The sequence below is a fragment of the Parasteatoda tepidariorum genome, chromosome X2 (genome assembly GCF_043381705.1).
Source record: "Parasteatoda tepidariorum isolate YZ-2023 chromosome X2, CAS_Ptep_4.0, whole genome shotgun sequence".
Lineage (NCBI taxonomy): Eukaryota > Metazoa > Arthropoda > Arachnida > Araneae > Theridiidae > Parasteatoda > Parasteatoda tepidariorum.
In genome coordinates this window covers 23,656,734-23,681,940 of record NC_092215.1, presented here as the reverse complement: position 1 = coordinate 23,681,940, position 25,207 = coordinate 23,656,734, and the positions used below count along the sequence as shown (strand labels likewise).

At 27.7% G+C, this 25,207-nt stretch overlaps 1 protein-coding gene across 1 annotated transcript in view; it reads left to right on the top strand.

Annotated features, from left to right (window-relative positions):
• The window catches only part of LOC107455081 (homeobox protein HMX3), a 70,073-nt gene extending 45,396 nt beyond the window's left edge, over positions 1-24,677 (top strand). Inside the window, exon 2 of the mRNA XM_016072504.2 lies at positions 23,187-24,677. Within this exon, the coding sequence (XP_015927990.1) occupies positions 23,187-23,794 (608 nt within the window). The 3' untranslated portion in view covers positions 23,795-24,677. The remainder of the gene's footprint in view (positions 1-23,186) is intronic.
• The last annotated feature ends 530 nt before the right edge of the window (positions 24,678-25,207 follow it).

The following is a 25,207-nucleotide window of genomic DNA, read 5'->3' as shown; positions in this document are numbered from 1 at the left end:
CGCAATTCAAGATACTGATATTTTGGTTCAATATATTTATTTAATATTTTTATGGTGTAGTGTTCTTAACGCATCAATTCAGAAACAACGCAACTTTCATAGACTTGAAAAGTTTCTGTGAAGTTGATTTTTTCAAGGTCATGGAAGAGTGGATTTAGTTGAATAAATCGCAGCCTCTTTGCTAGTGGCTCATCGAGTCCATTGTAGATTACCCTTTTAAAGAGTGCAACTGTAGGCAAAATTGCAAAACGAGACTTTTTCATTGAAAAACAAGGATAAACTACATTTTGTTGTTTTTGCAGAAAGGACACTAGTTTGGAAAAAATGAAACTAAATTATTAATGACGTTTGTATATCATATCTTTAAATTGTAATTGCACTTTATTTTCTCTTGTTATTTTCCAACATTTGAATTATGATTCGGGGCTCAAAATTTAAATTTAAAGCTCAAGATTTAAATTTAAAATGTTTGTATATAAGTTCACAGATAATTTTTTTATAAATTCCACAGATACCTTATTCTAATTTCACGGATATCTTCTTTTAAATTTTGCAGACATTTGCTCCAAATTTCGCGGAAGTCTTCTTCCAAATTTAACAGACACCAAAATTGAAATTTGCTAAATATAGTAAACTATTTTAATTTTATATCAATTTATTTAAGAAAAAAAATCATTTCCTGGTATAACATAATCAATAAAACAAAAAAAAAATGCCTAGATCCATTTCAAATTCGTTGAATCGATTTGAAGAGAAAAATTATTTTAATTCATAAAACGCGATTTAATTTAATTAGTTAAATTTTTTTCTTCTGTCTATTAAGCTCAAGAGTAATTTGAAAACTCATATTTTTAGTAATTATGTTATCGATATGTAAAATAAATATAAATAAGTAAATAGTTATAAATCAATAAATATATACAAATAAATATAAATAAATTAATATAAATAAATAAGTTAAAAAGATACAAGCTATTTTAAGAGCAATTAACTCTACCACTTCTTATTTAAATTAATAAAAGGAAATATTTTTCATGGATTGCGACATTAAAAACATCACGAACGGCGGAAGTAATAATTATGTATTTTAACGATTTTAATTTAATAAACAAAAGTTAGATGATTCGCTTTTGACGTTTTAAGGGATAGCTGAAAAAAGAAAAAAAAATCAATTTTTATAAATTTTAAATATTAAAGCATTCAGTACCAAATTACAGCATTTTTTTTTTAAAGAAGCGCTGTTTCAAATAATCCAATGATATTAATGTTAATGCTGTTTTAAATAATTAAATGATATGCTATCAGTAGTCGTAATGAATGCTAATTTTGTTTGGTCAATGCTAAATTTGTTTTAAATAAGTAAGCTTTTCAATGAATAATACAGTCAAACTCCTACATAGCGAACTGTATGCAGACCCTGTAATAAGTTCCCTACAAACGGTTGTTCACTATATCCAATTTCTATTAAATATTCTTTTTAAGCTCATGGCAAAGGTATTGCTGCAAATAGTGATTATGATTGTACATAATTTAACTTTAAATAATTAACTGATTAAATGTATAATAAAGAAAAGTTGATTAATTTTTACATTCTATGGAAGAAATTATTACTTTTCGACTGAATATGATTTGATTTTATGTAGAGTTTACCGATTCTCGTATCAACAATTAGCAAAGAATCCCGTATTTCCCAGTCCTTATTTTCTCCAAGAAAAAAAAATTCCGAACCTTAATGCCGATTTCACTTTAAAGTTGCCGAAATTTCTTTTCATTCTTTCCCACAATGGAAAGGGTAAGAAGAGAACTAAACTACTAACAACTTGCTGGCCCTAGTTAAAATAGGATGTTGTCGTTCTTGTAGTTCATTTACGTCGCACTCGAGCTGCACAATAGGCTATTGACATCTCCCTCAGAACATCCCTCAGAATGATCTGAATTCATGCCATCACAATTTTGAGGTACCCCCGTTTCGGTAGCCCGACGATCTGCACGCGAAGTCGGGTACTTTACAGTAGAGCAGTTTAACGAGGACCAATACCGCCCACCCTCGGTCCCAACGAAGACTGATCCAAGTGGTCACCCTCGCGCACACTGACAGCAGGCAGTGATGCTTGACTTCGGTGATCTGCTGGGAACCGTGTCTTAACGATCAGTCCACTGCGGGACAGTTTAAATATAAAGAGCAAGCAAGATCGCGATTTGCAGGAAATGTAAAGAAATGCCATAATTTGCAATCGAAATTGCAGAACATTTAAAGTTAAACCCTCTGGACTTTGTAAAAACCCTCAGGAAATGATTTTAGAGTTCGCTGTAAGTGAACTATCAATTTTTAAGTTGTCTAATATAAGCGTTTAGTGAAATGGGAGTTCAGGAGAGACCACTAAAAATTTCACTATAACCGAGTGTTCATTATGTCTTAGGTTCATTATAGCGGGATATGACTGTATTATGAGGTAAAAAGAGGCACTTTTCAGCTGTAAACAATTTTATGCATTTAAATAGAGATTTGAAAGTGCAAAAAATATTTCCGACAAAAATAAATTAAGGACGATTAAACATTTTTTTAAAATTCGAAATTGGAATAAGTTTATTCAGAAAAATATTTTATCCGTAATTCTTACACATTTTGCTTAATTCTCTAAATAAGTACAATGGATTTTTAAAAAAAATATGAATTAATATAATAATGACCTAGAAAAGTGTAAACATTTTTTAAATATATTTAAAGCATTTCTTTCTAAAATTTTTAAAATTGTTCATTTATGGCAGTTTACATAGAAAGATCCCGAATTATAAAATTTTTTGCTGTAAGTATTCTAGATAATATTTTTTAAGATAATTTGAAATTTTTATGGCAAATATTATCTTAAATCTCAGTTTCAAAGGGCAATTTCAATAAAAAGGTGTGGAAAAACTTGGACTATAATGAATTTCTGCGAACTGCACTCAAAGTAGCCAGAAATTTTTAAAGACTAACATTTTGTACTCTCAGAAAAATTGATTCAACGATGAACAATAAAATATATACCATAAACTATATTATTACCCATATTTCCTGCTTTTAGTTTGCAGCCTACTGCCGCTGTAACTGTATCAAAGTATCTTGCAATCAAATTTATACGGCACGATAATTCTATAGTTCAAATTGGTACCATGTTGAAGTTGCAGTATACTTGCACGTTATTATGGTTCATTGTACACTGCGAAGGAAGTATGATCAAAACTGCTAGAATATGGTAAAAATTACCGTATTTCTGGCTCTATGGGAACACCAAAAAGTTCGGTAATGTTTACCGAAATGCTTTGGTCATGATTTTGGTAAAATTAACAAAAAATATGCTCTTTATAATTTGTGATAAAATTCAGTGGCTTTATCATGATACTTTAGAGCATGTCATAAAAACCATTTATTCGTTAAATTTACTTGAAAAAAAAAACAGAGTTTTTGGTAAACTGTTATAATATGAATGGAAATTTTCCAAATGAATGGTTAGGGATAACCTGGTCGGTAGGGCGCTAGGCCCATGTCCAAGAGCTCGTGGGTTCGATCCCCGCCGGCCGAAGACACCCCGTGTAGTAAATGGTGACTAATGCACGTTAAACTTGTCAATTCGCAAAATTCTCCATGTTCCTATAACAAAGCAATACATCTGGGCGTACTGATCCAGAAATTTCCTTGTCTTCTGGATTGGTTCAAAATTACAAGGCTACGCAATTGAGCATTAGTAGTCGTAAACCCAAAATTTGGGTCAGCTGTTCAACGACGGATATATATGTATATTAAAAAAAAAACATTTGGAAAAAATANCATAGGAATTTGAAACAATAATATATAATGAATGGTTAAAGTATAGTATATTTCGGTTTTATTTCCCAGAATCTGTTTTTTTTCCTACCAGAAATACCAGTACCATACAGTATGGTAATTTTACCGGAATTTTTTTTCTCCATTTAGTCTGGAAAAAAATTGTTCAAGGCTCTTATATAAATCGATTCAATTTTGAACCATAAAATTTGTATATTGAACCATAATATTGTCCATATTTGCCGCAAATTAATTAAGCCCTGAACAGTATTATGTTCACTTTAAAGATACCATTATGTAATAAAATTTAGGCTGGATAATAACAACTTTCAAACTTAGCATTGTAACAGGAATGACATAATGATTAAATGCAGCTTTACATTTCTAACAATATATATACATCCATTTAATCTTCTCACATAAAAAAGGAATTTTTAGAAATTCAAATACATACTTTGATAATTTGAATAAAAATTAGCATCAATTTATTAACTATTCTTAAAAAAAATAATAATAATCTGCTTTGCAATAACAATAACAAGCTAAAACCATTTATCAAATTGTCTAGATGTTCAGAGTAATTTTAGCTAGATATAAAAAACTGTCTACGAAGAGAATTAAAATATGAATTCTAGGTAAATTATACAAATTAAGTGTTCCGTAGCATTAAATTAATTGTTTTCAGTGTTAAGTTCGTAAAATTAACGCTGTCATATTTCTGGTATACTAACAGTATTTAATCTTTGGTGGAGTCATGCTTTAAAATTTGTTTATTTAGAGTTAGACTCCTTAGTAGTTTACTGTCTATTTGAGAGAAGAATTAAATGAAGAAACATTTTCAGTTTAATTAAAATTTTAAATGCGTTGTAGTATATTTAAACTTTAATGATATCTTATTTGTGAATAAAGAAGATACACAAATGCTGTAGGGGAAAGGAAACTTATGCTATTTAAAATGTTAATTTAATTTTAACACGTATATTTAAATTTATGCCATTAATTTTCATATTTAAATAATGTAAGAATTTTTGGTTGAAGCTTTAGTTCAAATGCAAATATTATTTAGGGAAAAATTTATTTGAAAATTATATAAAAGAATTCTTTGAAAAGTATAGTTTGAAAACGATGCATCTGATATTCGAAAAAGAACAAATCGATTTAGAAAATACATTTTATAAAGACATTTTTTAAGTAAATTTTGTAGGAGAAAGGAATGATTTCATAGAATTTCCTTTTTTTAGTTACACTTTAGGTTGTCTTAAATTTCCCCAAGTAAAGATCCATCACTCCGGATTTTTCTGTATAAACTTTTAGGAAAATGCTAATGTAGTAAGGAGAATTCTGAATATTTAGAAAATTTATTTTTGAAATCTATATACGGAAAAAAAAAATCTGGTAAAGTCATCTTATTGTATAATGACATATCTGGTTAAAAAAACCCATAATTTTGGGTAACAAAGCCAAAATATGCGCTATTTAAACCATTCATTCGGTCATTTTTCCGTTCATATGGTAACGGTTTACCGGATATTCCGGTTTTCAAAATTATGGTTCTTATTTCTACACATTTAGTGAAATATGCAAAACCGAAATATAAATTTAACCGAATAAATGGGTTTTGAGCCATGCTTTAAGGTACAATGATAAAACTACCAATTTTTACCACATTTACCAAATTTTATCGCATATTATAAAAAAAATACTTTATTGTTAATTTGACCAAAATCATTACCAAAGCTCTTCGGTAAAAATAACCGAGCTTTTTAGTGTACCCATATAGATGAACATACGGTAAATTTTATCATATTCTGGTAGTTTTGATTAGACTTTTTTTTCTCAGCGTTGCTTAAATCAAAATTTATAAAAAAAATTAACTTATTTTTAAATCCTTATATCTGTTATTTGGTTTAATCATTTTTTAAAACAGCAAAGGGATCAGATACCTGAAATGTGCAAATTTTCTTCTCCTTATATTCGCAATTCAATCTCAATGATATTTCTTTTACTACTGCAAATGATATTTCTTTTACTACTGCAAATGATATTTCTTTTGCAATTGCAAATGATACTTATTTTACAACTGATTCACCTTTGTCTACTGCAAATTTTATTGCATTTATGAAATCTTTATTTGTCAAGTTTAGAAACATATGTATAAAATTTTTATCAAATTTGAAAATTATGAGGGAGGAATATTGCTTCACTTTATGTAGAATACGCAACTCCTTTATTTTTGTAGAAAATATTTTCTTAAAGAATAATTTCTATGAATGTAAATAGTGTTTCTTAAATTTATATTCTATATTAAATAGTATCAGAATAGCATGCATAAAGCTGAGCGTATATCGTTTAAATCAGTATCTATCGTTCAGCGACCAAAACCTCGTTTGAGAATCATCTGCACATTAACTAACTACAATAACTTCTCGATTTGTATATAAAATACTTTTAAGGATAATCTTCATAAATGTAAATAGTGTGCCTCAAACTTGCACTTTACATTAAATCGTATCAGAATAGCATGCATCAAGCTGGATATATGCCGTTTAAATTAGTATCTATCATTCAAAGACCAAATCCTCGCTTGAGAATCATCTACACATTAAACCCAATTATGAGTTAATTTGAGTGCTAGAATTTAAAGCTCTGTTTAGAATTATGAGAACATGGACGCAAAGTCCTCGTCTGTAATCCAAAGCTAAACTCCAATCACAAGGGATTATTCGCAGATTTTGAGTGCTTTATAAACATTTCGCATAAACAAGAGACTAAAATGCAAGAGAGTGAAAATTTCCAGATAAATTAAAAATACGACATGTTAGAGGTGGGGAAATACACAATGAGAAAAAAATATGGTCAAGATTACAAAATTGTGGTAAAATTTACCGTGTTTTTGGCTCTATAGGAACACCAAAAAATTGGTAATTTTTATCGAAGCAATTTGGTAAAATTAATAATGAATTATGGTTTTATAATATGTGATAAAATTTCATAATTTTATCATGATACCTTAGATCATGGTATAAAAACTTTTCAGTTTAATTATCAAAATTTAGTTTTTAGCTATTGTATTTTTTTACGAACTATAATTTTGAAAAACAGATTTTCCGGTAAACCGTTACCGTATGAATTATAAATTTACCAAATGAGTGGTTTAAATACCGCTTATTTTGGTTTTATTAACCAGAAATATTTCTTTAACCAGAACACAACGAGGACAGATAGAACAGGGAGATAATATACACCCATGCCTGAAGCGGGATTCGAACCTCAGGTCTTCCTGATGAACTCCTTGACCACTATACAGTCCGGGCGGCTTAAATTGTCTCTTTGTTTACGAGTGTGCAGTCTTTATTTTAGTTTCGTCATTCAAGTTAACAATTTATCACAATACACTAGGATGAGGTTTCGAGTTGAGGAAACATTTTCGTCATACATTCGAGAGTTCGAGTTCCTTTCCAAATCACGTTTCGTGATGGAATGATTCTCAAAATTAACGAAATTCTGCACAGGGGTTGCTGAATAGTCAAAATTGAGAGTTTTATTTTCTAGAGTGTTCTCGCGTTAAATCAGGGATTTTTTTCCGGATTCTGTAAACCATAAAGTCGAAGACGATTGGATTATTATAATATGGTCACGTTACCCAATATGGCTATTTTTGATAAGGACTTTCATAGGAACTGGAAACTAAATGCATACCGTAATATTTTTAAATAAGGCAGCACAGTAGCAAAATTAACTTCATGCAAAGCTATTTACTTAGAATAAAAACAACAAAAGAACTACAGCGCAAAATACAATTTTATTCTTCTCAGATTTCTGCGTTAGTCACTAATCCTACTAAATATGCTTTTTCCGTCTTTTTTTGAAACATAAAATCCTAAGTCCATCAAAAATTGAAGTGATTTACCAATCGCTGTCAACACTGGGATTATTTTACAATGCCGTTTTATTTTATCCACATTTCAACCCTTCACCAGTTATTTTTTCCCGTTAAAAAATAAATAACAGGAAAAGAGAAGAAAAAGGCGAGATCGCATTAAAAGATTACAGATATGATAATGTTGCTGAAAATCAAGCGTATAATTCTTAATCTTGTTTTGCTATTCGCGCGTTAAATCCGGGACATTTTTCGTGGTTCCCTGTAAATCTCCTTCAAAAACCATTAAGTCGAAGATGCTTGGATTATTGAACGATAAGCCTTAAATTACTTTTGTTTCAACTGGAAGTGTGCCTCAATGTGGGAAGAGTGTGTGGGTATTTTTTTTAAAAACAAAAAACCTTTTCATAACTGGATATAAAATGGTTACTGCTCGACTCAGATTATATGCAAGAACTTTTTTTTTTTTGGGGGGGGGGGCTACAAGATAAGTTTGATAAAAAAATATTAAAAATGCACCAAAATTATTTTGAGATTACTAACAGGCTTATGTTGATGATCGTATTAAGTCTTATAGTTTAGCAAGGAAAAAAATTATTTTAAGAAAAACTGCAAGCAGTTTTTTGTGTAGATTTCAAGTTTTTTTCTTATTGAAATTAAATAATAATCAGTTTTTATTTTTGTGATTATTTATATTATAAAAAATAATAGCTGATATTTTGAATAATTTATATAATCTAAAAAAATATTTTTAAGGCGCAATTGGCAATTTTATTTTTTTTTTCAGTTTCTCACTTTTTTGTGAAGTTTAAATTATTGTAAAAAAGCTAGATATGTTTAGCTTCGTTAGTAATAGTTAGTAATTTTATCATGGTATATTATAAAAACCATTTTCTCAGTTAAACTTACTTTTTAGTTTTGTATTTTTTCCTAAATATAATATGCGGTAATAAGAACTATAATTTTGAAAACTATAATTTCTGGTAAATCGTTACCATATGAACGGAATTTTTTTTAAATGAATGGTTTGAATACCGTATATTTTGGTTTTATTAACCAGAATTATATTGTTTCTTTTTACAACAAATCTCATTACCATGCAGTACGGTAATTTTACAGGAATTATTTTCTCCGTGTAAAAGTGATTAGATTATTGATGATAATATTCCCCAGAAAAGGCAGAAGAAATATGTGAATCATATCATTGATATCTCAAAGAAGTAAGGAAATTCCCATGTTTCTGAAATAGTGATAAACATTCTTACGGTGTTTCGTAACGACCACCCTTATTATTTTTTTAGTCTTCATTGAAGATGAAGTAGAAAAAGATATAGGATATGCTTAGGGATCAAAAATTAATTTCGATTTATTTTTCTTGACAGTGTTTTGATGAATTTTTAAAAGTTTTGTCTCAAATATTAATTTAAGTAAAATTCCATAATTAATTTAACTCAGTTAAGTGAAAATCTACAACTTTGGCTTTCTGATTTCAGCATTTTAATCAACTTTGTGACACGTGATTTTTTCATTAACTAGTTAAAATATACTTCGAAAAGCTGCAGTATTGTAATTTTTATAATTATTATTTTAAAAAAAAGGCATCGAAGTTTAAATGTGTGCCATTCAATTTTCATTTTGCAACAATTATGATTCTCGATAGCTAAGCATAGGTTTAAGTATCTTTAATTTTCTATTTTATAACAGTTTTAAATAGTTATTTTGTATGCATAATTGAAACAAAAATAAACTTTAAATTATAAAGAATACGAAAAAATATCAATATTTCTATAATGTTCATAAAAATATTTCTTTATCTATGCTATTTATAAAAATATATTTCTGTCAATAATATTTAAAAAGAAAAATGAAAATCAAATAAGTACTTTCTTAGATTTCGATGTAACAGAACTGAAAACTATGTCCAATAGAAAAGACGATTTTAGTTGAAATATACGCATGTCCTTTTTTTACTCGCTGCAACGACTTCAAAAGTTCAAATCTTGGAAAATAATTTTCGAACATTATTTTCCCCAGAAAATATGTTTAACACAAAAACAAAGGCGTCATGATAAGATTAATTTCTATTAACAGTTTTTGTTTCATATAACCAACAGTCAAAAATAAAATTTTAGTATTTATATTATTTGTATTCCTCACACTTAAATTCAGGTTTTAACTAAATTCATTAAATTAAAAAAAAATTCTCCAGATAATGTAATTTAAAAAAAAACTTTTTTAAATATTTCGCCAGAGTTGGACTTAAAATTAGCTTAAGTGGTGTAAAAGCGTCTTGACACAAAAAGATCTCCTTAAACATTTTACTTTATTCTTTTTAAAAAAGATATAGCAAAAAGCAAATATCCTTCATTTAATCTCCCTTATCGTCAAACTGCATTTACAGTCACTCAGTTTTTGTCTACCAGAAAAGTCACTGAATTTAAGAAAGAGGATAAGAATGCTATAAGATGAAATCCGGCGTCTCAGATGTAAGATTAACTTAGAGAGGATACCATCCAGAATATAAAATTTCGTTGGCACCAGATCTATTTTTTCGCGTACCGCGGTCTTGGATTTGCTCTTTTCGAAATTGAGAAATAAAAAATTGAGTCACATTCCAAGTATTTTAGACCAACAGAAGTCAAAACGAATTACCGCATCGACCATTAGATTGGTCTGTAATGCGATTTCTGTTGGGCTATTACCATGAAAAACTCTTAAAGAAAGTTAAAAGTGGAAAAGCGTAATAGACCTTCTGTGAAAAGTCAAAAGCAGACCCTGGGACTGATTTAGACTGAAATGTAGAATCTAAAGCTTGAAGAAAGCTTTGGTTTTAAAGGAATGAAAACAAAGGGAGGATGTTTTTGATTTAAGTTAGAGGGAATTCTCTCGGGGGACGAGAAACGAGATTTAGTTTTCTCACATGATCTACACCAAACTAAATTTTTAAGGTTTATTTTTTTGCCCTCTGAAATAAGTATGTGGTATCGGATAAAAACCAAGTTTTATTCTTATTGTACTTAAATAAATGAAAAAAGTAAATTTATTTTCCTTAAATAAATAAAATGAAGTTCGGTTTTCGGTTAAGAACAAAGACCAATTTCATTACTCAATGACTTTTTTCTTTTTTGAAAAAAATAATATTTGATTAATTCGAAACCTCATATGCTTCATTTTTTTTACTCTAACTTAAACATTTTTTAAACCAAGTATTATGTTACAGTAATATAATATTAATTTTTAGCTACTTGATTAGTTGCTAAAAAAGGTTATAAAAAGGACAATTTTCTACTTTAAAATTCAGGTTAAGAAATTCGACGAGACGAGAAAAATTATTTTTTAGGAGTCTGGCGAAGTTGTTCAACTTTGTTGCTTGTGGGGTGTCAGGTAATGACCGCCTTTAGTGTATATTTTTAGAATCATGGTTAAAAATGAAGTCAATAACTGCAACCGTTAAGTATTGTAAATTAATATTTAAGCGAAAAAAAGCACAAATCATATAGAAATCTAATGATTCACTACTGAGTGGAATATTAGATTTCAAATCAAGTTTTATTTTAATTGTACTTTTATCAATGAAAAGAGTAAATTTATTTTCTCTAAATAAATAAAACGAAGTTCGATTTTCGATTAAGAACAAAGACCAATTTTATTGCTCAATGACTTTTTTTTTGGAAAAAAAAATATTTAATTAATTTGAAACCTCATACGCGTAATTTTTTTATTCTAACTTGGACATTTTTGAAAGCAAATATTATGCAATATTAATTTTTAGTTACTCGATTAGTTCCTAAAAAAGTTGTGAAAAGGATAATTTTCGACTTTTTTTTACTTGGGTTAAGAAATTCTTCGAGACGCCAAAAATCAAATTTTAGGAATTTGGTTGAAGTTGTTCAACTTTGTTGCTCATAGGGTGTAAAGTAATGACCACCTTTAGTGTATATTTTTAGAATCATGGTTAAAAATGAAGTCAATAACTACAACCGTTAAGTATCGCAAATTAATATTTAAGTGAAAAAGAAACAAACTTCTTATCGAAATCTAATGATTCTCTACTGAGGGGAATACAGAAAATATAAAATAAAACTGTTTAATTTAATAATGGTAGAAAGAATTTTGAATCATAAGATATATAATTTTTTGCATCATTTTAACTAATTCAACTTTACTTAGCAAAATACAAAATTAGGGCGAAGTCGGTCGAATAGTTCCTGAGAAATCGAACTTTAAAGAAGCCTTGTTTTTAAAATTCTATTTCTCAATAACTATTCGACCGATTTCGATAAAATTTTATATTACGTCATGCAGAATTACATCCTTTAAAATGCTGTAAAAATTTTATACTATAATTCAATACATATAAATTTTATACATATAATTTTCAACTCAAAAGTTTTTCAACTATTATTAAATAAAATAATAAAAAATTATAAATATTTACTAAAAGTTATATTTTGCTTAGTATTAACTTCAAATAAACAAATTTTAGAATTATGTACAAAGAATTTTCTATTCGCTTTAAGCATTTTATGGCGAATTTCGTAAAAAATAAAATTAACATTATGGGGTCCAAACTTTGGAACGCTCTCCATACCAAACTACTGGTACCATGTTTTCCATATTGCGACCACCCTCTATATTTTGATGGTAAGAAATCCGAATCCCTCGAAAATAAAGGTATGTTTATTCAAAGAAAGTACGTTTTTGTGTCTGATTTCGTAATTTAAAATATCGTCTGCACTGATTAATAAGCATATTTGAGGTCACCCCCCTCAAACCTTTCAAATTGAATCCTTAATCGTGAAGATCCGAACGTTGGATCAAAAGTTTTTCAGGGGGGGGGGTTATCTTGCGCACTTTGCATGAACCATGTTATGTATATAATAATTATAATAGAGAAAACTATATTTTTTTAAAAAGTATTTTTCATACTAATATAATCTGAAACTTTTTGTTTGCATATAGATTTACACTTTAAGAAGTTTTAAATTTTTAAAAATGTTATAAACTTGCTCTCATAAAAATTTTATTCTTATAGTATTATTTGTTATTTTTGAATTGTGTATATTATGCGTACCTGTTCCTTTTTTAATTTTTAAGCATAAAAATAAAATCACTTTTCATTTAATGGTGAATGAAACCAGAGAGTATTTGGTTAACAATTTTTTTCTCAGAAAAACTTTAATTAACAAAGAAAAGATAAATATTAATTTTTGAAGAAAGTAATTTGATTAAAGCAATCTTTACTTGAACCATTTTAATATTTTTAGAAAAAAGTAAAAATTTATGGTTTTTGCTAAAATGTGAAATTTAGTATGATATTTCATGCCAGTAGCATTTTTATAATACTTATTTCTTAATATTTGAACCATTTACGCTGAATCACACTTATTAAATATTAAGAATATTTTAAGCTTACACTCCATTAAGATAAAATATAAAATGTGCATATTTTTTATAAATAAAGTTAAATAAACTTGTGTTTTTTTTTGTATTTGATAAGTGTTATCATTTCTGCATTTAAAAAATGAAGATTTAGCTTCATTAGATTGAACTGTTTATTAAGAGTAAATATCATCTTTCCATTTAAATTTCCCATACTTAATTTTTTATTACTTAATAACTTAGATGCAGTTTTTCGCAAAATAATGATAAACTTTAAACAATCAATTTATAAAGTTGGATTTAGTTATAAATCGCGTAAGCTGCACGCTGGGGTATACGTTTGACCATAGAATGCATCTGATAAGCTCAGAGTTTATTTTACGTAGGTACGCTCCCCTAAATGTCAGTTTTTATTTTAATCTAGTCCATGTCTCTAGGTGGATTAGTTGCCCTTTTCCTAGTTCTAGGGCTCTTGATTTTTCTCAGTACTTGCTTCTAAGATGTTAAGTGATCGCGTTTTCAGTCTATGTTCCTAGGATGCTAAGTCCTTGCTTCTTTGCTGCCTACGTTTCTAAGATGCTCATTCCTTGCTATTTTCTAGCCTTCAAGGATGCTCTGTCCTTGCTTTTTTTCTTCCTAGTAACATTCCTAAGATGTACAGTCCTTGTTTTTTTTCGATTCCTTTTTGTAAGTTGCTCAGTCCTTGCTTTTCCCCTGTGTATGTTTCTAGAATGCCTACTCTTTGCTATTTAGCAATCTTCAAGAATGATCAGTCTTCACTTTTTTTCTTATCCACGCTCCTAAGATGATCAGTGTTTGTTTTTTCTCTATTCCCTTTCCTAAGTTGGTCAGTCTTTGCTTCTACCCTGTCTATGTTTCTAGAATGCCTACATTTTGCTCTTTTGTAGTCTTCAAGGACGTTCAGTCCATGCTTTTTCCCTACCCATGCTCCTAAGATGCTCAAACTTTGCTTTTTTCCCATTACGCTAAGATGCTCAGCCATTGCTTTTAACCAGCCTATGCATATAGAACATTCAGTTCCTCATTGCTTAGTTAGTATATTATCATTAGTTAGTATATGCTTCTTGGATGCTTAGACATTGTTTCGTGTTGGTCCATGCGTCTTTGGTCATGATTCTGTGAAACTAAATATGTTTATGGTCGATAATGCAAAGACGTCCCCTCAAGACGTTCGGTAAGGTAAAGGCCTGTTTAGACGATCCAATTTCTTGGACAGAGATTGATTGATATTGATGGAAACTTGTTTTGCTTTGAGCTTGGATCGTGTAAACAAACATCCAAGAACTTGGTCCAACTTCTTGGACGATAGTAGAGCATGTTCTACTTTCCATCCAAGTTTTTTCTCCCTTAACCAATCAGCGTCTTAGGTTTTGTGACGTCAACAAGCTGGCAGCAAATTATGTCATTTTGTTGTGGGTTTTCATATATTTTAGTCCAAATAAATTGATCTGTTGAGGTTTATTTGTGTTATTATGATTTTATTTGAATTTATTTAGTAATTTTAAACTTATGTAAGTATTATTTTAAAATGTTGAATATGAACATTGCGCATGCGCAAGTTTTTCTTTCAACGAATCAGCGACATTCAAGAACTTGGATAGTGTCAACGAATCATCCAATTTCTTGGACAGAGAAATCCGTCCAATTTCTCGAATTCAAGAATTTAGACCGTGTAAACAGGCCTTAAGCTCAACTAATTGTTTGATTTTCCTTCAACGAAATGTTTATAATGATGGAATTTTCCTTGCGAGTAGAATATTTTTCAAACTGTAAATAAATGAATATTGAATAAAAAAAACTTTAAAAACTCGTGGTTCATCAGGTAATTAATAAAAATTTATTAATGAAAAGTAAGATATTGCTACAGTGTGAGTATTGCTACAGTGTGAGCTTTTCTTGTAATAAATTTATTTTACAGTTGAAAATAAGTTTTTTAGTTTTTATCGATATCTCTACGCAATGATCAATGTTATTTTGGGACCGAAGTTTTCTTCAAAATCGTTCGCAAAAGGAATTTTTTCTGTCATTATTTAATAATCAATCATTTTTAAATTGTCATTAACCTACCTACACAGAACTCAACCATTATTTTATTATCACATGCATTATCTAGCAAAAGTTTCCCTGATTAAAGTAATAATTGCAAGCGGCACTTCTTTCTTGCAATTGAATAACGCTTCAAAATTTCGATTTAAAGAAAAAAAAATATCACTTTCGAGAGCTTCTTAATCTTTTATTTAACCAAATTGATGTAGCATAAAAATATCGAGGAAAAGAATCGGCATCTTCTGTTAATTAATTTTTGGAAAATTACCTTTGCTTTTCGAAAATTTGTGGAACAATAATGATTTAAATTTTTCAAGCTACGAATTATAATTGCCGACGGCTTTTATCAGAAGAGTTTTTATTCTCTTATTCGCGCTTGTGTGTAATTATTGTTCAAAATTAGAGACGGATGTCGTTGTATAATAGCAGTCAAAAATTGGTTTCCTTTTAAACGACGCTATTGTTCGCGCTTCAGTTAATATAATTCTTCTAGTTTTCTTGGAACAAATGCTTTTCGTAGTATGCACACTAAGTTTCGAAATTTTAATTTCTTTTTTTTCAACTTTGTTTAGAAATTCGCCTCGAGCAAAATATAACTTTGCCACTTCAAAGCGTAAAAGAGTAATTCTCATTTTAAATATTAAGTCGTTTAATTTAATTATTTAAATCACCATTTATTATTCAGTAAGCTAGTGTTAATAGCCTTCTTCGCCTGATACTTTTTATTTTGGAAATTGTGGTTAATAACTGTTTCTTTATTTATGCGATTTAGAAAATTTTAAGTTAAATCAAGGGTAAGGACCTTACAAAATCTTTTACAATAAGATTAAAAATCTTTACTTTTGTTAGTAAAGCAATACTGAAAAAAATTATTCTACGAAGAGCAGAGAAAAGGAAGTTACTCCCTGATTAATAACTTTTCATTAAATAGTCAGGTTGTTACATAATAAAGTTTGAAGAGTGCATTTAACATTTTTTAAAGAATTGCTGTTATTTAAGTTATTAATTACGCTATTATTAAAATATTTAAATTACATAATCAATCTTAAAAACCAAATTTCTTTAAATAAACACACTTGTATTATTTCACGAATTTGAATTTTCGAACACTAAAAATATGCGTAAAAGAGTCACGAATTAAGAAAAATTGTCCTATTATGAGTTAAGAATTATTTTTACTTTCTGCGTTTTGTGCCATTGTGTTACAATAAAATGGCACAGCTTTGTTCCAATTTTGCTCGATTTCGGACTTCGCCCGAAAACTCATCACTCAAATCGAAAAAAATAACGCAGCAAATTTTAAAATTCGATTGCTCAAGAATAAATGTATATTTAAATAATTTTTAATGTATTTTAAATGGAGATTAATTTTTTAATTATCGATATTTTGTAATGAAAGCTATAAGTAATTTAGATAATTTTTGTATCAAAATAGACAGTAAAAACCCTTGAGTATTATTTAATTTTAATGAAAAGTCGAAATTTTAAAACATAAAAGATTTAGTTAGTGGTTTTTCATTTAAAAAATTTTTAAATTACAAAGCACTAAACTCCTCTGTGCCACGAATCCCAAAGTAAAAAAAAAATAAAGTTGAAAGAGAAATTATTTTATTGTATAAGGATTTCATTAAATTAACGATTTTTTTCAGCTACTTAAACGTTAATTAGCCACAAAATGTCGCTTTAAAACTTATTTAAATTTTAATTACTGGATTAAAGTTAATATTTGTGAACAATTTTTACGGTCCACAGAAATTAGTTCAAATACTCACCACTAGGGGGGAAAAGGTGCTTAGTAGTAAAGGGTGCATTCACGATAAAGAATAATAATTTTCTGTGCATACATTACACGAAAGAAATTTAAGACTATAAAATATGACGAACGTAATAAATAAGGAATGTTCAGAAAATTTTTTCAGCTTTCTTTATCGTAAATCAATAATCATAATCAAATTATTTATTATATCATAACTCATAAGTCATATGCCATTCGTTTATCACGCTCACTAGGTTACTAGTGTTCACTATATGCATTAGTATGTCAACACTATATATACAACATTAGCACTATATATATTAGTAAATTATCGTACTGTATGGTAAAGGCATTTCTGGTTAAAAAAATCATAATTCTGATAATAAAACTAAATTATACGGTATTTAAAACATTCCTATGGTAACGGTTTACCGTAAATTCTGGTTTTTAAATTTATGTTTCTTATTATCCCACATTTAATAAAAATACAAAACTGAAAAGTAAATTTAATCGAATAAAAGGTTTTTATGCCATGTTCTAAATTACCATGATAAAACTAGCAAATTTTATCACCTATTATAAAACCATATTTTATTGTTAATTATACCAAAATAATTACTAAAGCACTTCGGTAAAAATCACGGAACTTTTTGGTGTTGCCATAAAACCAGAAACATGGTAAATTTTACCATATTTTGGTAGTTTCGACCATGCTTTTGTCTCATAGCAGAGACTGCAAAAAAATTTTTAATGAAAAATCAGAAAAAAATCAATTAGGAAAGTCAGATTTTTATTTTTTGTATCTAATGACATTTCTAGAATTTTTCGATACAATCGTAAATCATATAAATCGATAATGTTCATGCAATCGTAATCGTATACAATCGTTAACGATAATAGTAAATGAGTGAGAGAACAGAGCTAGTGAAGAAAAGAAACGATTCTCATTAGGGAATCTGCAAAAGAATGAATAAGTGAATTGGCGTATCAGAAAATAGTCGAATCAGTGACTGAGCAAATATGTGGATGGGTGAATTAATGAATGAATGAAAGATTTATAAACTTTTGAATTGTGGTAAGGTAGTATTTTCCGGCATCAAAGATAAATCATGGTAAAATCTAAATTGACATAATTATTTTTTGTGTTTTATTTTTATGGAAAAATTTACCAAATGACAGATGTAAATATCGTATTTTTCGATTTTATTGCCAGAATTAAATATTTTTTCTTTACCAGAAATATCATTATCATACAAGATCAGTAATTTTATCAGAATTTCTTTAAAATAAATTAATATTTTAATAATAAATTAAAAAAACACTTAGTGAGGATTAGCTCATTTATTATTTTTTAAACGATATTATAAAGATTGCATAGTTAAATCTGTCTCAGTTGTCGAATCATAATATGAAAATTGCTTGCTATTTTATATTTTTTTCTTGCATTCGTTCTCCTGTTTTCCTTGATGATGTAATGTATATATTATTTTAGCAATCTACTATAAAAGTTTCCTTGAAAAATATCTTTCTCTGTCATTTTTTTTTTTACAAAATGACATTTTAGCAAATTTTTGTAACTTTAACTGAGATTATGGTGAGAGTACAAAATTTTTAACAATTTTATGTCTGCACAAATTATTACCCTCAATAAATTTAAGACAACAATTATGTCAATTAATAGAACTGCAGGTTGTGAAACTCACATCAAAATTTCCCAAAATTAAACAAATGAGTTATATTTAAATTTTTTTCCCGAACCTATTAGACCAATTTATATTTGAATTCGGTATGTTGTTACTTGCTAATTTTTTAGCATTCTATTTAGGTAACATGTAACAATTCTTATATTAAAAAATAGGTAAGATTTTTGATCATTATTAAACAAAAGATTGAAAGAAAAAAATTACAAAAATTTTTAATGCTACTACGTAAATAATAAAATCTACTGTATTTATGTTAAGAGATTGAAATATTGATTGTAGAAGCATATTTTCGGTGTTATATATATAAGAATTCATATTAACTGATATTAATTTTCAAAATAAATATTTAAGTGATACGCCAGTTTCAAAATCTTCGAAAGGAAATTTTCTTGTAATTTTCAATGCCTTGTTTTATTTGCAAAAATATAGCACGCATTATTGCAAGCAGTTTTGTTTTTTAAACGAAGAGAGAGAGATTAAATCTATAAATTTATTTTTTAATGGATACATCAATTAAATATTTAAATCTATTACTTAGAATGCTTGCCTAAATATGTTTAATCGATTATAAAGTCGTAATTAAAAATCATTAAAACAATCAAAATAGTATTTCAAATCAATTAATTCTATTAATATATTACTTATTGTACAAATAATTTAAATCTATTAAATCTTATGATGTATTGTAATAAGGGCAAGCTCAAAATAATTAATTATCAGTATACATTTGAATAAATCAAGTTTTTAATTCTATTATTTAATCATAATGTCGAAGTATTAAAAATTTATTAAATTTTAAAGTAAATGTTTAGTAGTGTACAGTTTCATACATTTTTAAAAAAATTATTATCAAAACGTTAATTGTTTTATCGTATGTCCTTTTATTTTTTTATTTTTAATTTTTAAGCAGTAGTTCGAATTGATTAACGCAATGAATCAATTATTCAATTCGGGTACTTAAATTCGCATAATTAAATTCGCAATTTCAACTCAAGATAGTATAAGCGCAAGTTTAAATCTATTAAATCATGCAAATTTTTACCGATTAACTTGATAAATGCATTATTCTGTTACACAAATCTTAAGCTCTCAAAATTCCAGAAAACTGCGATGTAAATCTTTAATTATTTACAACCTTAAAAATTAAGTTTCTAAATCCTCCTCTGAATCCATTAAGGTTATTTTATGTTCAACAGTGAATTTCAAACAGTTGTTAAAATTAATAACTTCCAAAAATAGATTATTCAGATTCAATTAATTCATTCGAAAAATCTATCATAGGTGCAAGCTTAAATAGGTTAAATATATTAACTGTATAAGTTTTCATTGATTATTATCTAAATCTAATTTTAGTGGAAAAAATTTAATTCGATAAGATTATTAAATCTAATTCTTGCAATAAAAATATAAACCCATAAAAATTAATATATTTCCTTTAAAAATATTTTACTTATAGCAGCAAGTTTTAAAAATTGGCTTAAATTGGTCATCTCTTTCAATCTACTGTTTAATCATAAAAATGCAAAGCAAAAATCGTGTTCGTAGATCATCTGTTTCATCTAATGTTGTTTTATTTTAAGCGGCAAGCATTAGTTTGAATTGATGAAATCTATAAATTTATTATTTAGTGCTTAAATGTAACTAAATTATATCTTAAGATATATTATCCTAAGAGGTTACTTAAATCGATCAAATCTGTTTACTTTTCAAATTTAAATCGATTAACTTTTTAAATTTATTATTTATCTAATCTGATATATTAATAAATCTGTTATTATCTCTTAAGATGAAAATATTAGAAATCAATAAAACATTCATGTAATTGTTTAAAGATATTTACATTTCTGTTTTAAATATTATCCACAATCTTAAAAAAAAGTGTACTCATAAAACGCAATCTGATTCCTCTAATGTTATTTTATGAAAACCATTATGAAATATGCAAACATTTAAATATTCAAACCTATAAAAGGCTGACATTTTAGAAATCAATGAAGCAGTAATGCAAACTTTTAGTTATTCGCATATGTAAATAAAACCTGAGAAAATAGTGTCTGTTCGTTATCTGTTCCCTCTAATATTATTTTACTTTCAGCAGCAAGCAGCAGATAGATAAAATCTATAAATTTATTATTTCGTGCATAAGTTTAAATCGATCAAATCTTAAGATCTATTATCATAAGAAGATGCTTAAAACTATCAAATCTTTTTACTATATAAATTTAAATCGATTAACTCTTAAAATCTATTATTTATTTAATCTAATATATTAATAAATCCATTATTAACTCTTAAGACCTAAATATATATTAGAAATCTATAAAACAGCAATGTAAATATCTTCATATTTATAGTGCTGTGTTACAGATTATCCATAGTCTTAAAAGAAGTGTGTTTATAATACGTAATATCATTTCTCTAATGCTGTTTTATACAAACCTGCATGAAATATACAAACCTATAAGATACAAACTTTTAAGAAATCAATAAAATAGTAATGTCAATTTTTACTTACATGCAAGTGTTAATACAACCTAATAAAATTGTGTTCGTACTTCATCTGTTTCATATGTTATTTTGTTTTCAGCAGCAAGTAATAGTTTAAATTGATAAAATTTATAAATTCATTATTTAATTCATAAATGTCAATCAATCAAATCTTAAGATGCACTATCATAACAGAATGCTTAAATCTATCAAATCTATTTACTATTCAAATTTAAATAGATTAACTCTTTAAATCTCTTTCTTGTTTTATCAAAAATATTAATAAATCTTTTATTGACTCTGAAAATAAAAATATTCAAAATCAACAGTAATGTAAATGTTTAAAGACTTACCTTAGTGTTCATAAATTGTATACAATATTAAAAAAAAGTGTACTCATAAAACGCAATTTGATTCCCCTAGTAAGTTTAATACAAATATGTATGAAGTATGTAAACGTTTAAAGATGCAAACCTATAAAATACAAACCTTCAGAAATCAATAAAATAAAAATGTATATTTTTAGTTATATGCCAGTGCAAATACAACATAAAAAAATTCTGTTCGTACGTCGTCTGTTTCATCTAAAGTTATTTTATTTTTACCTTCAAGCAGTGTACTTTAAATCGATAAAGTCTATAAATCCATTATTTAGTGCATAAATTTAAATCGATTTAATAATAAGGTGTATTATCAAAAGAGAATGCTTAAATTGGTTAAATCTATTTACTATACAAATATAAATCGATTAACTCTTTAAATCTATTATTTATTTTATCCGATTTATTGATAAATCTGTTACTAACTCTTTCGATAGAAATATTAGAAATCTATAAAAGTGTAATGCTGATAATGTCTAAAGATTTACATTATTATTTTATGGATTATTCAGTAGCTTAAAAAGGTGTACTCATAAAACGCAATCTGATTCCTCTAATATTATTTTGTGCAAAACTTTATGAAATATGCAAACCTTTAAATGTGCTAGCCTATAAAATGCAAACCTTTTAGAAATGAATTAGTTATTAATGTATATTTTCAGTTATATGTAAGTGTAAAAACAACTTTAGAAAATTGTGTTCAAACAACATCTGTTGCATTTAATGTCATTTTGTTTTTAGCAGAAAGCAGTAGATAGAAAGAATTTATAAATTTATTATTTAGCTCATGATAACCTTAAGATGCATTATCATAAGGGACGCTTAAATCTATCAAATCTATTTATTATGCAAATTTAAATCAATTAACTCTTTAAATCTATTATTTGTTAAATCTAATATATTACTAAATCTATTATTAGCTCTTAAGATCTTCATATATTAGAAAACAATAAAACAATGTAAATGTCTAAAGATTTACATTGCTGCTTTATAGATTATCCACAATCTTAAGGAAAGTGTTCTCATAAATCGCTATGTGATTCCTCTAATGTTATTTCATTTCCCCCGTAAAGTTAGATCGATCAAATCTATTTACTATGCAAATTCAAATAGATTAACTCTTTAAATCTATTATTTATTAAATCTATATATTAATAAATAGATTAGCTCTTAAGTTCTATATATATATATATATATACTAAGATGTATGATTAAAATAGAATGCTTAAATCGATCAAATCTATTTACTAGGCAAATTTAAATCGATTAACACTTTAAATCTTTTATTTATTAAATCTAATATATTCCTAATTTATTATTAACTCTTAAGATCTATATGTATTAGAAAACTATAAAACAATGTAAATGTCTAAACATTTACTTTGCTGTTTCATAGATTATCCGCAATCTCAAAAAAAAAGTGTTCTTATAAAGCGCAATCTGATTCCTCTAATGTTATTTTATTTCCCCCCGTAAAGTTAGGTAGATCAAATATATTTACCATACAAATTCAAATCGATTAACTCTTTAAATCTATTATTTATTGAATCTAATATATTCTTAATTTATTATTAACTCTTAAGACCGATATATATTAGAAAACTATAAAGCAATGTAAATGTCTAAACATTTGCATTGCTGCTTTATAGATTATCCGCAATCTTAAAAAAAGTGTTCTTTTAAAACGCAATCTGATTCCTCTAATGTTATTTTATTTCCCCCGTAGGGTTATGTCAGCCGACGAGCAGCTCTCCACCGGCCGACGAATTCCTCAACTCCGACAGCCGAGCATCCAGTCCCTTATCCCCGGGTGCCATCAACGACGACAATCCCCACCCACACGGCCAGGGAAGCGGAGGAACAGTTGGCGGTTGCGGCAATGGCGGCTCCACGGGAACAGGCAGTAACGGCGACAGTGATTCCAAGAAGAGTAAAAACAACCGTCGTAAGAAAAAAACTCGTACTGTTTTTACTCGCAGTCAAGTGTTCCAACTTGAATCGACATTCGACATGAAACGATATCTATCTAGTTCTGAGCGTGCCGGCTTAGCTGCATCCCTACATTTAACAGAAACTCAAGTGAAAATATGGTTCCAAAATCGGCGCAACAAGTGGAAACGTCAACTAGCAGCTGAGCTTGAGGCTGCCAATATGGCTCATGCTCAAAGGATGGTTAGAGTCCCTATTTTGTATCACGACACTGGTTCCTCTTCAGTGGCGGCAACGGAAAACTCGACACTTAGTGTAGCAACTTATCCGTCGCTCTACTACCACCACGCCTCTTTTGCCAACAGCCAAGGTGGTACACGTGCCCCTCTACCTAGTCTGGTATGATAACAACTTCATATCAAACTGATTTATTGTTCGTTATCTTTAATCGGATAACTTTTGCCAAAGGAACAAAATGCAGTAGTGCTTCCTTACTGTTACTATTGACAATAAAGCTTCAAGCTGTATTTCCTCTGAAACTATAATTCTTCACACAAAGCGTCTTCATTAAAATAGTGTAGTGTGGACTTTTACTTGTTTCAACTCAAATATTTTGGCTGCTTTTAGAAACAAGTATTAAAAAAATATGATTGGACCAAGAACTTCATATAATCGTGTTATTAAAAGGTTTGTGTATACATTCTTTGATTTGCACTACAATTGCTTTGTTTGTTTATAAATTTAATGTATTTTTTGTTGTTTGGAGGAGAATGCAGCAAAGTTACAAAAAAATCATCGTCTGTTGTATGTGATTATTATGATGCAAATCAGCATTAAAGAGCTAAATCGAGTTATTTGTTTGTTTTTTGTGACATAAACGGATTTTTACAAGATCGGCACAATTTTGTAAAAATGTTGTATTTTGGATTTACTATGCTTGGTTAAATACTTACCAAGGTGTTGATACTATTTGTGTGTAAGAAAAAGCTTCTTGTGATTTTATGTATATAAGTTAAAATATCATATTTCATAGTATACAAAAAATGTGTAATTATTAAGTTTTTTCTTTTTTTACAATTTTCTTTCTGTTTCCAAATGTGCAATGTAGTTAGGCCGAAATATATTATTTATGAGAGTTTATTTATCATATTTATTTAAGTCACAACTTCATCTTTAATCTTAAAAAAGTTATTATTTAACTTTGGAAATATCTGTAAAGTAATTCAGTATCAATTTTTCTATTTTTATGTAACGCAAGAAACATTAATAAAAATTATACATATTATTATTTTCTAGTTGCTTAATGTTTCCATAGGACCCTTTCGGTCTTAATTAATCCTTTTTTATATTATAAATATAATTTATCCTCTCGGCCCCACCGGGACATACTACCGGGGCAGACGAAAACACCACTGGGACATATGTGTCCCGTCTAGAGGACACATTTGTCCCTACCCCCAATTGTCCAAATAGTTAATTTTTTATTTAATTTTGGCAGAATATTGTTATTTTTACCTTATATGATCTATAAAAATTATAATTGGTATTTTTATTGGAAAAGAAAAAGTTTGTCTTGAAATGGTTAAATACATAAAATATCACACATTTATTTCAGATATACATTAAGTAACAAATTCAGAAAATAAATGTTTTAAGTAATTTAATTTATTATGCTGCTTTTTAAAAAAAAAACATGCATAGTATTAATTAAATCTCTAGTTATTATTTTTATTAATCATCCTAACGTTTTAAAGTGATTTAGATAGATTTTAATTGTTTATTTATTAACAAAAAAATTGAATGAATTATCATAATACA